At 39.0% G+C, this 17725-nt stretch overlaps 2 protein-coding genes across 3 annotated transcripts in view; both read left to right on the top strand.

Annotated features, from left to right (window-relative positions):
* The first annotated feature begins 2232 nt into the window (after nucleotides 1-2232).
* On the top strand, nucleotides 2233-10371 carry LOC135215491 (probable protein BRICK1-B). 2 transcript variants are annotated; one of them, XM_064250258.1, is made up of 3 exons: nucleotides 2233-2380; nucleotides 5710-5814; nucleotides 9910-10371. In XM_064250258.1, exons 2-3 carry the CDS (start codon nucleotides 5746-5748, stop codon nucleotides 10066-10068), a joined length of 228 nt encoding a protein of 75 aa, XP_064106328.1. In that variant the 5' UTR covers nucleotides 2233-2380; nucleotides 5710-5745; the 3' UTR covers nucleotides 10069-10371. The 2 variants fall into 2 exon arrangements, with proteins under 2 accessions (XP_064106328.1, XP_064106329.1); XM_064250259.1 differs by having other exon boundaries at nucleotides 2261-2375.
* Nucleotides 10372-12476: 2105 nt separating this feature from the next.
* Nucleotides 12477-17725, top strand: part of LOC135215492 (tonsoku-like protein) — a 29926-nt gene continuing 24677 nt past the window's right edge. The window contains exon 1 of the mRNA XM_064250260.1: nucleotides 12477-12611. The gene's annotated coding sequence lies outside the window, so the exon portion shown is untranslated. The remainder of the gene's footprint in view (nucleotides 12612-17725) is intronic.

The raw sequence follows: 17725 nt of genomic DNA on the forward strand, positions 1-17725 counted from the left end.
ATTTCTCTCCTTTTTTATATACTCAATATTTTGTTTCTTCTTTCGTGAAATCAATATCTCATGATACTCTGTGGCATGACTGGGATCATTTGCATGACCCTTGCAAAGGTGACGAAACATCGTCCATCATAACATCTATGTAACCTAGAAAATTTTTTAAAAGATTTTTATATGACATTAAGTTAAGGAAAAAAATATCAAGACTTAAATAAAGACAAGTAAGATTTGTGTTTCATGATGTGTCACAAAAATAAAAATAAACTGAGAATGAAATTCTTCGATAAATGAGCGCGGAACATCCTAAATTGAATCCTAGACTTATTAATATTAGTCTAATTATCGTACAATAGTTGAACGAGACTACGAATCTTCAGAGGATTTCCTATGAAACAAAGTAAGGGCAAAATTCACTAAAGCATTGTCCTCTCTGGGATCTGGCATATTTTTCGTTGATAACATGCATTTGCGTGTAGAAATATGATTGTTCAGTATCCCTCGCTTACGCCAAAGAGATCCTAATGAGGCGAGCCGTCAAGTCGTCGTGAATGTGCGGAGATTGACGTTCCTAAATTTTCGAGCAGAAGTGTAAACCATAACTCAACCAGACTGAAGAGTAGAGCAAGGGCATGCACAATGTGTGTGTGTGTGTGTGTGTGTGTGTGTTGTGTTTTTGTGCGTTGCGTGCGTGCGTGGTGCGTGCGTGCGTGCGTGCGTGCTGCGTGCGTGCGTGCGGCGTGCGTGCGTGTGTGTGTGTGTGTGTGTGTGTGGGGATGGGGTGTGGCCGCATGGAATGCTAAGCCCCTGCTTTCTTTTTCTTTGCTTCGTAGGCCTAGGCTGGCCAGACGTGCTTGAGGCAGAACAGTCCTTTTTTTTTTTTTTTGGCAATCTATCCACGTTAATTTGTCCTTCTTTTTAGGACCTGTCTAAAAAGAATTAATAAATTACCTTGCGTATATTAAAACCGTCTGCAAGTGTACCCAGTCAAAGCAGAGCTCTGGATCTAACAAACCCCCACAAGAGAGCCCAGCCATGTACTACAAAACATTCTTGGCCGACAGAAAACTCTTGGAGATGGAAAGTTAGAAGTTAAGTATATATTAATTTAACCAGACCACTGAGCTGAATAACAGCTCTCCCCGGGCTGACCCGAACGGTTAGATTTTTTTTTTTTCTTCATTTTTACGAGGCTAGGAACCAACTGGTTACTTAGCAACGGGACCTACGACTTATTGTGGAATCCGAATCACATTATATCGAGAAATAAATTTCTAGTCACCAGAAATGAATTCCTCTGATTCCTCACTGGCAGTGAACTTGGGTTACCTGATTGATAGACGAGTACGCAACCCACTCGTCCAGTAAGCAACTGGAGTTCTGAAGTAAAGGGGCGAAATACAAATAGACTGCTATTATGAATGTCTTTGGTAAGGAGGCTTCTTTCTTTAGTTTGTGAATTAAGTTAATTTTTTTTATCATCTGTAGGTGCAGTATAGCGATATTTGACAAATAAACACTTCTGAGTGTATTTTGTATATATTAGGTATACAGCTTTTGATATTTCAAATCCTCATTAAACATGTTGGTTCAAACAAAGTGCTGGCAAAATAAAATAAAATAAAAATTTCCTTCTTTTTTTGGAAATTTGGAAATGGCCACCCAGTTCAGACTAAGGTGCCCTTTTTGTCAGAAATAATTTAATTAGATCACACTATACGTGCATTGAATTTAGTTGATTTTAAGACTGCCACAGCCACATTATCTTTTCAGGCTTTCTTTTTATAATATTCTAATATCGTAAAGTATTATGTACTAAATAATTGTAGCATATAAAACGAGGCAGATTTAATTTTCAAAAACTAAGGGAGTAGCCTTTTTTTCTACTTGACCACCTGCCCTTCTGAAAGTTTGTGCACGCCACTGGAGTAGAGCACAGTAGAATATCCGGTACGGTGACACATTAACCTTTAAGGGTGTTTTCCTTTCTTTCCATTTTATATCAAAGATGACGCTCTTGAATGTAATGATTTGCGATGCAATCTATTTAACAACTTTCCTTTTGTTTAGTGTAATTGCAAAATGTTTTTGGTTTTTTTGCGTTGTTAGGTATTGGAAACTCGGGAATTTCAATTATTTTATTATTCTTTTATGCCAAAAAAGTATATAATAAAAAAGCATTGCAGATTTTATTCTCCTTGTGCAGTAATTTATCACAAGTTAACAGTTCGTGTCAAAGAAACATAACCACAGAACGTATCCGAATAGAATGCAACAGTCTGATTCTTGTAAACAATACTAGAGTTAGGAAGTCAAGTCGAAATAGTATGTTTCATTAATGACCTTCGTCCTTATTTCTTAGGATTCGATAGTGATACGTTGTAAGGTATTAGTATTTTATTTGTTCAATGTTCGCTAATAAAAAAAGCAGTGAAAAATTGTAAAAAATGGCAAATACCTATAGGGGTATCTCATAGATTGGGTGTTGCCAGGCCTTCCATTTTTCGTTAGGCTATCCCAGAGACCCTAGGCCCGGAACCTTTATACCTCTACCCTAACTTGGTCATTCAGGTGTATTGTTTGACTTTAAACCATTAATGCATTCTGGAATTAATACCTAGTATAACTTTCCTGTTTTCACGTGTGTAGTACGACCTAGGGTTGTACGTTTCTGAAGTTTGTTTCAATATCAAATGAGTAGGTAGGTACCTACTTTGGAGATAGGCTAGCTAGCTAATGGACCCCACCCCTAGGTAGGTATACTATCCTACATTTCAGGGGGACCTCAGTGGGAAAACGGAGTTTTTGGGTGGGGTAAAACACTAAACAAATTACAAGGACCTTATCCCTTTGATATGCTAGGTAGCTACTAGTTTGGTAAAACTAAAGACTACGACCACGCCCCATTGGTTTGGTAACTACCACTATCAGTTTACATACAAAATTTGTGCTGTGTTTGGTACCAGCCCCTTGGGGGATGAAAATAAAAACATAAACAACAAAATTGTAAATACCTACTAGGTAGCTGTCTTAAACATGGCTAAACAAAAACATAGGTATGTAAAAGTTGGTAAATATTACAGTTGCCAATAGGCAGGAACTAGGCTTTAGTACCTAATAGGCTAATCTTCAGTGTTACCCATATAGTAGCAGTTCAGTACTTCATTAATTCTTGGCAGTAGCCTAACTCCGCACGTACTGCAAGGAACATTCCCGTGAATATGACAGCCACTAGGGATTGGTCGGCAAATCTAGCCTCTTTCCCTGTGTTTAGTACTAGCCCCTAGGGGTTAATTCCGGTCAACCTCCCAAAAATAATGGTACATTCTTAATATATAACCAACCCAAATACTATAGGAAACAATAATTTCCAAAGAAATACTTGACATGAAGTTATTACCTAGATATACCGATACTTATTCAGACCAAGTTAAGTTCATGGAATGTTTTAAAACTTAATAAGCACTAGGTTAAGGACCAGGTCCCATAGATTAGGTTAGGTTAGGTCATTTACTAACAAAACAAATGTCAAAAACATTCTAGGCACAGTGTAGGACATTTAGCGTGTGACTTGTTACAGAAGGCTATTGCATTCATGCTTTCTTCTATTGATTTGATCTTACTATAGTGTAGAGTAGGCCCTGCTGGTAGTCCTAGTAATGAAACTTAGAGTTAGCATAATATATCTTGTAGCTCTTAATTTCTCACATTCATTGTGTGCTTTCTTACAATTTTAAAATAGGCTAGCTTCAGGTTATAGAAACAGGCTAGGCTCACCTGATTTCTGGGTCTTTTGCCTTGATGAAGTAACCTATCCCCATTGAGGCTGATTGATATGGTGCTAAGCATTGCAAGCTGAATATTAAAAAAGAACAAATTCTAACACTTTTCAGCCCAGCTTTGTGTTTTTTTGTATATTTGCAAATTGCAGCTTGACCCATGTAAGTACAAGGCAGAGTAGTTTAATCAAACGTGTAAGTTACAGTTTTGGACTTAGCGATAAGCTGAAAGATTCATTCTTCATTGAGAAGAAAATGATGCTGGCAAAATTTAAAGCTGTAAGCCAGAGATCACCAAAAAAGTTGGTATTCGATTATCACTCTAAAAGTGAAATGGGTACTATTGCGAGAAGGCCCTCTCTAGTTCCATACTTAACAGCTTTTGCCGAGACAAACCTAACAGTGGTGAAGCTACAATATATCATTCTTTCATTTTCCTTCATTTCTATAAATGAAACATGGTGAGAGCTCCAACAAATAAGGCCCCAGTACCTAGCCGCAGGGAGTACTAAAGTTACAGTTATTCCCTTTGTTTTATGGTTAGTGAAAAGGAATGATAGTACTATTGCCCTACATATTAAAAATTCCCCTTATAGAAGACATCTGTTACCATTTACTTTACTGACAATTGGGGCCAGGAGCTGATTTTCCTTCTGTTGAACATCTTGTAACCTCCACCCTTCTTAATCTCTACTGGAACTTGGCTGTCTAGTTATTTCCCATCACTTTTTTAAGCTCTTTCATATCATCTATTTAGGTTGTTTAGACAGCAACTGCCAGACCACCATACTTTTGCATAGATCATCGGTGATTGGGTTACTTACTATGTGGGTTCACTTTCTTCAACTGTAAAGCCAAGTTAGGAATTCTCTTTTTCTCTGTTTTCTCACTAGCTGTAATCTGTTTAAATGGCATGAACAGTATTTCATTATTTTTGAGGTTAGATTCCATTTATGCTTCTCTCCATTTTTTCCATTTCTTTCATTCAGACTTTGTCACGCTGGTGAATCAAGTCACCCATCTCTTTAGAATTAGCATTTAAAACATCTCTGATATGTCTTGTTGCTGTTTAAACAAAGATTCGAAGCATAAGAGATAAAACTATGAGGCCAATATGAATCTGTATGGCCTTTTGAAAGTTGATTAGGTCACATTACCATGCAGCTCTTATCTTATCTGACATCTCCAATGGACCAGCACTCACTTAGTCATTGGAGGGCTATAGGTTTTATAATGGCTTGTAAAAGTTATCACCTTCATTATGTGAATAACAGAACTATACACCTCATTATTGTTGCAAGCAGAGTTGTGTTTAATGTTGATAGTAAAATTGCTTTTGCTGTTGTTCTTTATTTGCTGCCAAAGCTGTAAAAATATTATAGGATCAGAACAGTCAGTAATTATGTGGGCAAGGGTAAGTGAGGCTAGAGAGAGAAAAATAAAAACACCATTCAGCCATGGGTTTGCTTAGTGTAGTTTTCTCCACTCACACTGAAATAAAATCCTGAAATGTTTTTGGGTACGGTAGTTTGCAAGTCATGTAGTCAACTTACTTGAATTATTAAGTTAAAATGTAAGTTGTGGAATAAAGGATCAATACTGTATATACTATGCAGCTATAGAATAATTAGTAACTTTTTTGCAAGGCAAAAATATATAATTTGATATAATTATCTGCAATTTTGAAATATTAGATGTTTCATAATCTTGACATTTTGTTAGTTACTTTTAGAAACAATTTGCAAGTAGGAATGATGTAACTAAAATTAAGCACATAACAGAAAACTTCCTATATGTAGTTTCTCTTAGGAAGGGAAAGGTAAATGCTATCAAAATCTCTGTCTTATTTGAAATGTATATAGTAGTATATAGATTATGGAAAATGTCAGTACATTATTTAATGACTCACAACAATCAAATTTCACATGTGTTCCAGATATAATAAGAAGTTTATACGAATCGAAAAGCAGTCATGTCAGCACGAAATCAAGTCATCACCCAGCAAATCAGTAAGGATTGGGTCAACAGAGAATATATTGAGGTGAGGTGTTTAAGGCTGATTTTGTGGAAATTCATTAAATTAGGCTTGTAGATGCAATGATTACAGTGGTACCTCGAGATACGAAATTAATCCGTTCCGATGCGCCCTTTGTATCATGAGTTTTTCGTATCTTGGACCGCATTTTACATGTAAAATGGTTAATCCGTTCCGTGCCCTCCAAAAACACCCCAGTAAATTTCATAATAAAGCTAAATTGACCTATAAACAATGAAATACTACAACAATTTGGACCATTCAATACCTAACATAATACATACTGCTAATTACCTGTAAATAAAGTGTATTAGTGTACATGGTATACAAGAAATACTGTACGTATGTAGTAAAATGTGGAAGCTTACCTTTCGAGTGAGGCTATCTCCGAAAGTGGCGACAGAGGAGGAGAACAAACGGCAGATACGTACGTACGTACACTTAACTTTACGAAACACATAAAAAAATGTAAGGAAAACATACATAAACTAAACTTTACAAAACACATTAACAAAACTGTAACACTTAACTTTACAAAAAAACTAAAATTAAACATTTTTTGGTCTTTTTTTATTTTTACATTTTTTTTACGGTTTTATACTTTTTTTTTTTTTTTTTTTTTTTTTTTTACAAAATTTCAACTTCACCACCGCTTTCAACTTTCTGTTTTTTAGTATCACTTGGTTCTTCCTTTTTGCTTACTCCTGTTAATACTAAAGGCCTCTTTAAAAAATAACTATCCAAGGAAGATTGCTTCTACCTACTTTTCAAATGTTCCTGAAACGACTTAGGCAAGCCTCATCGAACTGCACAAGCATACGACCTGTGTAAGCCTTTTCGGGGTGTCTTTTTTTCAACAAACGATTGCACTTTATGAAAAGCAGCTAGAACATCCTTAATTTCTGCTGTTGTCATAGGGTCGTCCTCTTCCTCCTCGCCGCTGCTAGAGAACTCATCTTGAAAGACGTTATGTTGCATGGCCTCCAACTCCTTCAGGTCATCTGTCGTAAGCTCCTCTTGGTGCTCCTTGAGAAGGTCGTTGATGTTGTCCTCATCGACGACCAGCCCCATGGACTTGCCGAGTGCAACGATCTCGTCAAGATCTGGTTAAAGGCTTCAGCCGCTTTCGTGTCCGAGCTGGCAGCCTCCCCATGCCGCACCACCAAATGGATGCCAGTCCGTTTACGGAATTTCTCGAACACCCATGCGAAGCCTTGAAGTCTGGGGTTGGCGTTGATGTCCCTTCTCCTCCGTCTTCTTCGGCCTGGGCAATCAAATCGCCGAAAATAGCGCTGGCCTTGTAGGAGATTGCCGTCTCCGTTATCATATCGCCAGCGATTTCTTTGTCTTTTATCCAGACAAGAAGAAGCCTTTCCATCCCGTCGTGCACGTGGCTCCTCTTGCTGGACAAAATAGTGACGCCCTTAGAAGGTGTAGCTGCTTTGATGACATCTTTCTGCTTAAGGATGGTGCCTATTGTCGACGGATTTCGGGCGTATTCCTTGGCAATCACACTCAATCGCATACCAGCTTTATACTTCTTGATAATCTCCATCTTCGTCTCCAAAGAGAGCATCCTCTTCTTTCTGTGAATTTCAACTTTCATGGGACCCATGACGACGTATATACTGTATGTAATTTACGTATAAGTAGAGTAAAGTTCTCACACAACACGATAAAGTACGTATACTGCAATGAAATCACTAACGAATTTACGTTAATAAACTAAATCGTTAGAACGAATAAATACCCTGTGCGTACGATAACGATGGTGGGAAGTGTGGCCGAGGTTAGCTGCTACGTAGTAGATGCATGATGGGAAGGATGCTGACCAATAGGAGAGAAGGATCTCATGGCGGTGACTAGTATCAGGAACCAATGGGAGAGCAGGAGGATGGTGGCGAGTCTACTCAGTTGGCAGCATGCGAGTTTCAAAATTGTTATCGGTGGTCCGGGCGAATCTCGGACTTTACAGCAACAACCTTTCGTATCTTGAGCAATTTTTGTATGTAGAGCCATAAAATTTTTCGTATTAGCTTTCGTATCTCGAGTTTTTCGTAAGTTGAGCCTTTCGTATCTCGAGGTACCACTGTATCTATGAAACACCCCTGACATGTTTCTTTCTACTAGACATAGTATAATTTCCCAGTGGCATTTCATATGTACTATTTACTATTTTCTTTGGGATTTTGATGAGAGACACCTTATAAGTAATAAAGAAACAAGCAGTTTGATTGATAAGTGCTATTTCGCTTGCATGTTTAACAGTATTCTACCGCTTCTTAAACATTTTTCCACTGTATAAGCTCCAGCATTAAGCATCATCAACATACAGTTGGCCCTGATTATACATGGGTTCCTTTTATGCTCTCCCACTCTTGCATAGTTAAACAAAACAAAAATGTAACAAAAAAAATTCTAAATGAAATTCAAATCCCTCCATATCAATCAAAATCTTGATCAAAACAAAAGCATCAGGTGATGCAACAGCATTTCTGTTGCGCTACCACAAGTATATTAGGCAGAGAGAGAGAGAGAGAGAGAGAGAGAGAGAGAGAGAGAGAGAGAGAGAGAGAGAGAGAGAGAGAGAGAGAGATTAATGTACTGCCCTAAGAAACTCCCTTACATACCTTACTGTACACATACCTTCCCTCTTGTCTCTATCTTTTCACATTTTTATTCCCTGGTTTTTTATCATTTTTTTTTTTGCATAAAAAGATGAAAGATGTTGAAATGATTATGCTAGATCATCACTTACAGTCTGGGCTAAAGCACATTTAGTGCTATTTACTGTATAGTAGGGTAAATACATACTATATCATGAAAGGTTCACAAGTGAAAGTGTGATAAAAACTAAGTGTCAGGTGATGTAAACACATTTCCATTTCACTACTGTAAGTGTAATTACAGTAGTACTGTATTATCATTTGAGAGAGAGGAAGAAGCATTCTACTATTGTATTTGTAAACTCCCTTACATAACATGAATACACACAGGCACACCCTATCTCCGCTATCATTTCTCATTATTTATTTCTGTTTTGTCATGGTTTTAATTGCATTAAACAATGAATAGTTATAAAAATGATAATGTTAGATCACTGCTTCCCATTCAGGTTAATGGGCATTTAAGTGCTTCCAACTGTATAAATTATATTCATTTACGTTTAGTAAAAAAACATTTTTTTGTCTCTTTTTAATACTGTACTGTGTGATAAGTGCCATATCCAATCATTTTTTTTTATTCTTTGCAGTGTGTATAACCAATAATGACTATTATAAGAGTTATGAGAATATGTTAGAGTTTATATAGGTATCAACAGGTTGGTTGTGTGATCAGCACGTGTACAGTACTCTCTTACATAAGGGGTTTGTGATCCTGTACGTACTGTGTAAGGGTTGCACAGGGGGTCTTGGAACTAATTATGTACATGTGTATACTGGGGCCCAACCTTAATAGCTTTCAGACAAAAATGTTTCTTGAATGGCAGCCCATAGAGTTGCTATTTCAGTTAGTGGATTTTAAGACTTCAAGCTTGCTCTTCTGGAATGTGTCTCTATAAGTATAAAATATACTCTTCTGGAATGTGTCTCTAAGTATAAAATATACATATTGTTGTAAAGTACTGAAGCTTAGTTGTACACTCAATATACAGGCAGTCCCCGGGTTACGACGGGGGCTCCGTTCTTAACGCGTTGTAAGCCAAAAATCGTCGTAAGCTGGAACATCGTCAAAAATCCTAAGAAAATCTTACTTTTAATGCTTTGGGTACATTAAAAAGTATGTAAACTGCATTCTTATTGCATTTTACATAAAAAAACTTCAAATATTGATCATTTTGCATTTTTGGAGTCATATATCTTCTGTCAGATCAGCATTGTAGGCGTCATAACCCTGGAACATGCGTTGTAAACCTGGAAATAATTTCTGATTAATATAATTGAAAAGCATTGTAACCTCGGAACGTCGTAAGCCAAACCCGTCGTAAGGCGGGGACTGCCTGTACTTGTAAGTTAGGTAATGTGCAACAATTGTTACTGAACTGTTCATGGTTTTAAAGTTTATTGAAATTCACAGACTAATATTTCTTTTGTTTCACAGGTTATTACAAGCAACATCAAGAGGATAGCAGAATTTCTTAACAGTTTTGATATGTCATGCAGGTCTAAGCTTAGTCAGCTGAATGAAAAGCTAACGACACTTGAACGGAGAATTGAGTATCTTGAAGCAAGAGTTACGAAAGGTGAAACACTAAACTGAAAGATGCTTTTTATGTTATTTTTTCATTCATGCTTTCTTTCATGTATATTACCATATCCTTTACTCAGTGTACGTGGAATGTTCATTCCTTGAAGTAGCTCATTTTTTTTTTTTTTTTTTTTTTTTTATGACCATAAAAGATAAAGCTTATGAGTGAAATCAGGAGTCATGATATATTGTAGTATAATTAATTAGTATTTTTGGCAAAATAATGAAAATTATGAACTATAGAGTAGTAACTTATATCATAATTCATTCTTGTAAGCTTTTTCATATTTTCTAATAAAGCACTTCAACGACTTACATTATTTAGGAACCTTTTAAACCCATCCAGATTAAATGACATAAAGCCCCATATGTCAATGCTGCAAGATACTCCACAGTGTACAATGTATGATGCTAAAAGTGGTAAACCAAGAATAATTTGTGCTCTGTCATCCACAATAAACTAGAAGGGATGTATATACGTATGTATAGTGGCAATTGCTCCCAGGAGCTGAGATAGTTTTATTAAGTGTCATGTACTTGCTGTCCATAAACTTTGCTGAAAAAGGCTTGGGTCAGGTAAAGATGAAAGGGATAGAGATAATTAAAAAGGGTGTACAGTTTTGGGATAGGAAGCTCAAGATGACAAAGTATAATCTTGGCTTGAACAAATGCCTCTATTGTTAATAGAAAAAGTAGTCCCAGGCCCTGTACAATGTGGCATGGGAAAGGGAAAACCATGTGCTGCATGCATGTAGCATGAATTAGATGACTCAGGAGCAAAGTATACCACTTGTCTTGCTTTCGTGATAACTGTTAACTTGCATCTCGGTGGCAGTTGATGGCATTTTGGATAAAATTAAGTCTTCAGTTTTGATGAATTTTAAATTTCCTTCAATAGATTTAATAGCAGTCTAGGATAAGGGGAAGAAGAAGCTGCTATGATCTCAGCCATTTTATGTTTACACAGTTTATCATCATCATCTAGAAAAGAAGGGAATATTCCAGACTACTTTATGATGCCAATGATTATTACCCAAAATTCTTGTACCAGTTTCGTTTTTTACAGAATTTAAAAAAATCATGTCATGATATAGCATCATATGAATATTGAGAATGATAAAAAATGGCAACATTGACACCAGCCAGGAGTTTTCAATTGGAAGAGTAGTATATAGGGATTTTCTGTACGATAATTAGTTTCCTGTTCCTATATAATTCCTGCATTTATCCAGTCACTAGGTAAATGGCAGACTAATTATAAAGCAATCACCATGCACACACTGTAAGAAAAATGTTAACAGATTTTGGGTGATGAGAGAAAAAGATTAAATGGAAATATCATGTTAAATTTCTCAATATTAGATTCCAGGAGATGAAGATCAGCAATTAGAAAATGTGTAATAATCTGATTAGACTGCTACTGCTATGAATGGTTGCAGCTGAAAATAAAAATTTCACATGGCTAGCCCAGCTGGTGTAGTATCCATAAAAAAAAAAATATATAATAAATTTTAACTTCATAAAAACATTAATTTGCACCAACAATTGTCGGTTCAAAAGTCAGATAAACAATGAATCTATGAAAAGGGTCATGGGATTCAGACATTATGGGTAAAATCTTCCTACAACCAGTGTGGACCTCTTGATTTAAATATCATTTTTTCTGCCTTGAGAGAGAGAGAAAGTGGAGTTTGGTATCTAGATATAGTATTTCCTTTTTACATTCTGGTGTTTTTATGGGCTCCTTTTATTAGATTATGTATATATAAGCGAATACCACAGGAAAATGATAGTCAGAAATCCATGGTTTCTGACTATCATTTTCCTGTGGTATTTACTTATTTAATGAAGTCACGTGTATCTACTGTGATTTTTAAACACACACACACACACACACACACACATATATTATATATATATATATAATATATATCTATATATATATATATATATATATATATATATATATATATATATTGATATGGTTTGCTTTATTTCAACTTTTTGTAAATAAAAAACTCACTAAAGATAAACAAACATATAATAATAATAATAATACTTGCCAATCGAATACATAAGGAAATAATGAAATGCAAAACTTAAAGAAAAGTGGGTCTTGGATATCCAGTGGAGAGAGTTGTGAGGTCAGTCCTCTACAACGATGTTAATTAACAGAGACAGATTGATAGCGGTAGAAGAAGGTGATTAAACCAAACGATTACAAGTCAAAGTAGAAGAACGAGAATGTTCGAACATTACCGTATTTGTTTTATAAAATTATATCATTTTAACAGAGTAGATTCATGTTTCGTAGCAAGCATACAAGGCAGATAGGCCCAAAGTAATTGCAAATATATACTAAAAACTCATGAAATTACACCTAAATTAAGGTTGGACGAGCCGTTACAGAGACGAAAAGCTTCTCTAACTACTACTAATAACATCTGTACAACTACTACTACCCGCGAAATTTCCGAAAGGTTAATAATGTCAAAATGTCCTGCAACAAATCCTGAACAAGACCTGCAATATGACAATTTGCCATAGAAATTATGGTAAGTTTGAATTCACAAGTTTTGCTGAGTTTTTGATAAACAAAAGGCCATACGCGTTTATTTTTTTTACCTACCTATAGCCTAGCTAGGTACTAGGCTAGCTAGGTAGGTACTAACACCCTAATGTAGGTACTCAAATCGTCTGATTAGTGTGACCATATTGTAGGCTAATTAGGCCATTGTAACGAATCAGGGGGAAGTATTCAGAGTATGGGTACAGGGATACCTATCCTGTCAGCTAGTATACTTCCAGGGGCAGGTACCTAGCCTAGGTACTAGGCTACGTTTGAGACCGTTTTCACTACCCTCTGTTTAAATCGTAAAATTTGGCCTTAATTTCTAACTTTGGAGAAAATACTTACTTCGAAAGTTGAGTAGAGGTCTTTAGCTCCGTTTCTCACCAACAACAAGTCGCGACTGATGCCCATCTCCGATGTCAGGACGCGTTATAATGTACTTTTTTTTAGATTGTACACGCTGATCGAACATGGTCCACTCTGGACCCTACGGTTATTTACCCTATATCCACGGGGACCATGTCAGGGCACAGGCTTCTACTATTATACTAGGTACTAGCTAGGTAAGTATTATTATTGTTATTATTATTATTATTATATATAGGTATTCAGTAGATGAGACCTAGGTTTTTCTACAGAAGCAGTCCGCACGGACAGTAAGGAACGTAACCGCGGATACGACATCCACTAGAGATTGGGGCGTCCTATGTATTTCGCCATGTATAGTACTGGCCCCTGGGGGGTTAATTACTACAGTCGTCCGAATAAATATTACTTAAAATTCTTGTTCAGTAGGTAAAACTGCATAGAAAAACCACAACTGCCATAGCCTAGGCCGCTGCGGATAAGTACCCTAGATCTACTGAAACCTATTCATACTAGCTATTGACTTGAAATTCAAACTTCCAAAGAATATGGTGTTCGTTAGGAAGACGTCAGAGGAAGTACCTAAAGGGACATACCTACCTACATACCTACAGGAAGAAGAGGACCCACTTACATAATAAAAAAGAAAAAAAATGAGTTAGGTTAGGAGGGTAAGGTTTGGCAAGGTTGGGACACGGCATTCTAGGAAAGGTTAGGATACCTCTCACCTGCCCCTGCCTCCCTACTCTGCATCCACTGTCGAATCAGTAGCTTTTAACCTTTTTTGGTTAAAGCAGATGTTTCAGTCATCCAAAATTCACTCCTCCACTCTTTTGCCCAAGGCTGTTAGGTTGAGCGCTTTTCGTAACGTAGCTCAGGTAGTACATATCAGATTAGCTTAGGAATTATCAGGCTGTGCCTACTGCAGATCTTTGTGATAAACACTTGATTCATAATATCCTATATAGGTACCTAGTAGCTTAAGTAGTTGGCTATAAGATTTTACCTTTTTAATGTGTGCTTTGAATGTTTCCGAGGTATATTTTATTTGCAGATGAGTAATTTTAGAGGTATACTGCACTCCTCATATGCAAAGTATATATCCTACATTTTGGGGAACACTGGGAAAATGGGGGGGATTTGGGTGGGGAAACACAAAATACTAAGTAAAATGCAAGGATGTATTTAACCTAACCTAGGGGACCCCAGTGCCCAAGGTTAGGTCACAATCCTATTTTTTTTTTTTTCTGTATTTACAGTGCTCAAAATCAGGTTTGGTGGGCGGGGGTTGTTGAGGTGGAATTGGAAAGACTGCAGTATATAGCATATTATATATTGATGATTACAGTATATCGTACTGCCTCAAGCCTGCAACAAGCTCAATACAGTCCCCCCCCCCGTGAATAGTTGGAACCCGTATTAAAATGCTAAAAACAGCCTATTTTGTTAGTTAAAAAAAAAAACACAAATTTTATACTTTGTTTTTTTTAATAGTTTTATCACAAAAAGTACATTTTGTACATGAACTTCCCTGCCAGATATATACTTAGCTATAGTCTCCGACGTTCCGACAGAATTTCAAATCTCGCGGCACACGCGACAGGTAGGTCAGGTGGTCTACCTTACCCGCCGCTGGGTGGCGGGCGTATGAACCAATCTATCTCTCCAGCCAGATTTTTTTCTGTCGCTGAAGCGATAACAACTGTTGTCGTTTCATTCCGATATATTCTTCATTTCTCGCTTGCCTGGAGATTGATTTGGACATTTTGGTGACGTATTCGCTCTATTTTGGCTTGGCATACGCTGATTGTGGACCGTTATTGACTTTGCGCTGGATTTTCCTGTAGAATGTCTGATTTTGATTCTGTTTCCAAAACTCCGGTTTTGTTTAGAGTATGTTTGACCGATGGATGTAAGGTGAGGTTACCGAAAGCTGCGGTTGACCCTCACACTTTCTGTGTTAAATGTAGGGGGAATGAATGTTCGTTTAGTAACCCGTGTCAAGAGTGTGAGGTTTTGAACGAAGATGAATATAAGGCTCTTTCTTCTTATATTAGGAAACTTGAAAGGGATAGGGTACGATAAAGCTTCTTCAAGGAGTTCGAGCAGGTCGAGAATGAGTGAGAATGAAACTAACATTAATGTAGTTTTAGAACCTTCCTCCCAGGTCTCAGCTCCTGCTCCCCGCACCGAAGCCGTAGATTCGTCTTCGGAGGCGGCGGCCTCAAAAGCTTCCTTGTGTTCTAAGGAAGAAACAAGAATCTTCGTACTGATCAAGGTAAGAGTGTCAGTGATGATAAGTGCAGTGTACCCAGTGATGTGGAGGGTGCGTCTGGCCGGCTCCTTAGTGCCTCCAGGCCTAGACCTCTTCCAGACTCCCAGTTCCAGTGGAGGAGGAAAGTCGAAAGCCGCAGGAGGGCTAGGGAGAGCCCCCACCGGTCAGGCGTCCCCTCGGCAGATCCTGAAGTTCGCTCCCAGGCTGCCTTGGATCGTAAGAAGAATATTCTTCGTCAGTGTTTTTCGTCATCCTCTTCTCCTTCGCCGAAGCGTGGTTGGAGCTCTAAGGAGGCGTCACGCCCGTTGAAGAGGGCTGCGGAGGCTCCCTTCAGTACGTTAGCGTCCAGCCCAGAAGACTTTTCTGATGTAGCTTCCTTGCAAGCAAAGAAGCCTAGGAGATCCAGTGATCGCCCTCCTTCTCCCGCTCCTCGCGCTGCTTGCTTCGGAAGAAGATCCTGGGGACTCTCCTTCTCGAGTGCTAGCGGGCCTACAAGCTCAGATCACAGCCTTGGCGGACTCCTTGGCATCGAGATCGCGTAGAAGGAAGGATTTGTCTCTCCCTATCAAGAGATCGAGGCGCGTTTCTTCGGAAGAGCGCTCTCCTTGTAATTGGCGATCTCCTTCTTTTGAGGATACTTCTACACATCGTAACATTTCACGAGAGGAACACCACTCCCGCTCGGAGGTGTCGAGACGCCATTCGACGGATAGGCGCTCCTTGGACTATGAAGATATTTCCCCAGATCGGATTCCTGCCTCGGGTAGACGCTCAGCCCCTTCTGTTTCTCCTTCTTCTAGAGTTCGTGCAAGAAGAGAGAGTCGCTCAGGTCATAGAAGACTTATTTCGTCGTCTCCGTCTCATCTTTCTTCTCCTCGCCTTCTCAGAGAACCTAGGGAATGCCCTTCTGAAAGTAGGCGCACTTCTCCTTCCGACTACTGTCGTGGGGCGTCGGATAACGTGACTGGTAGGCGCTCATCGCATGGAGTTCGCTCCTCCCCTGTAAGACATCAAGAGTCTAGTAGGAGCCCTGCTCCTGGTAAGCGTCCTTCTTTTAGTAGCTGTTCTCCTGGAGAAAGACGCCTTGATTCTCGTTTGCTTCGTTCTCCTAGTAGGCGCTCTTCGTTCTCGAGACTCCCTACTCCTGATCGGTCTCCTCTTGCTAGAAGTCAAGAACGCCTCAAGCGCCCTGCTTCTGTTAGGCGCTCGGAGCCTTACAGACGTTCTCCCCTTGGTAAGGACCAAGATCTCGCCGAACGCCCTGTTCCGTTTAAGCGCTCGGAGCATAGCAGCCGCTCTCCGCTTCGTAGTCATCAAGAGCCTCTCGAGCGCCCTGCTCCTGAAAGGCGCCCTATTTTTAGTAACGTTTCGCCGCTTGGTAGGCGCCAGGATTCCCCTAAGCGCCCTGTGACAGATAGGCGCTCGGCGCCTAGTAGCCGCTCTCCTCACGATCGGCGCCAGGATTTTAGTAGGCGCTCTCCCTCTCGTAGTTTCCCTAGGGATAGACGTGGTCTTTCTAGGGAAGGAGTCCTTCCTCTTTTGCTGTTAAGGAGTTTGTCTGCATTTAGGAAGGAATGCGAGTTTAGACAAGAATTTTCGGATAAGCGTCCTTCTTTTACGACTCGTCGTTCTCCTGTACGCCTCTCTACTTTGGAATCTTCTCCTCATTCAAGACGTTTGTCTCCTTCATCGCACTGTACCCCAGCTAGGAAATCATCTAAGGATTCTCATAAGGATCCTCATCCCCGTTCTCCTCTTCAAGAAGACCAGGAAGCCTCTGAGGAAGAAACTAATACATCGGCAACAGTTTCTTCGTACAAGAAGCTCACAGAGCTTCTCCTTCAGGAGTTCGGAGAGTCTTTGAGCCCTACTGCTCCTCCTTCTCCACACTCGTTGTTCTCCACAGCGAAAGCAACGAAAGGATCTTCGTGTGTGAGAATGAAACCGACTCTTTCTATGAAGAAAGCGCTCAAGAGTTTCGGTTCATGGATGCGTACTAAAGAAGAAGCGGGGAAAACTATGTTTTATTGTAGTGTCTTACCGAACAATTATAGAGCCGTGATTTCCACGAGCGGCAGGATACTAAATTCAAATTTAGCGCGTCGGCGTCGCCAACACTGGTGGTGATGACGTCATCTCCCTCCACTCGCGGGAGAACCAGGTACAACTGCCCAGGTGCATCCAATTCTTTTCCTGCCGGGACGTCCGGGTGGAACATCGGTGGTCGGTGCGGTTGGATAACTTTGCTTCGCTTTTTCTTGTGGATTTGATCTTCGGAATTGGTGAAGTACTCTTTTTTGGCGTTGTTGTTATTTTGCTTTTTATTTAGGCGTTGCCATGTCGGATTCTAGTCCGTCGGGAGTTAGTTTTGCATCTCAGGATGTAAAAACTAGATTATCCAAGCTAGAGTATGATTCTACACTAAATGTGTTAAGTGTAGGGGGACAGGTTTGTTC

Source organism: Macrobrachium nipponense, chromosome 5 (assembly GCF_015104395.2).
Source record: "Macrobrachium nipponense isolate FS-2020 chromosome 5, ASM1510439v2, whole genome shotgun sequence".
Lineage (NCBI taxonomy): Eukaryota > Metazoa > Arthropoda > Malacostraca > Decapoda > Palaemonidae > Macrobrachium > Macrobrachium nipponense.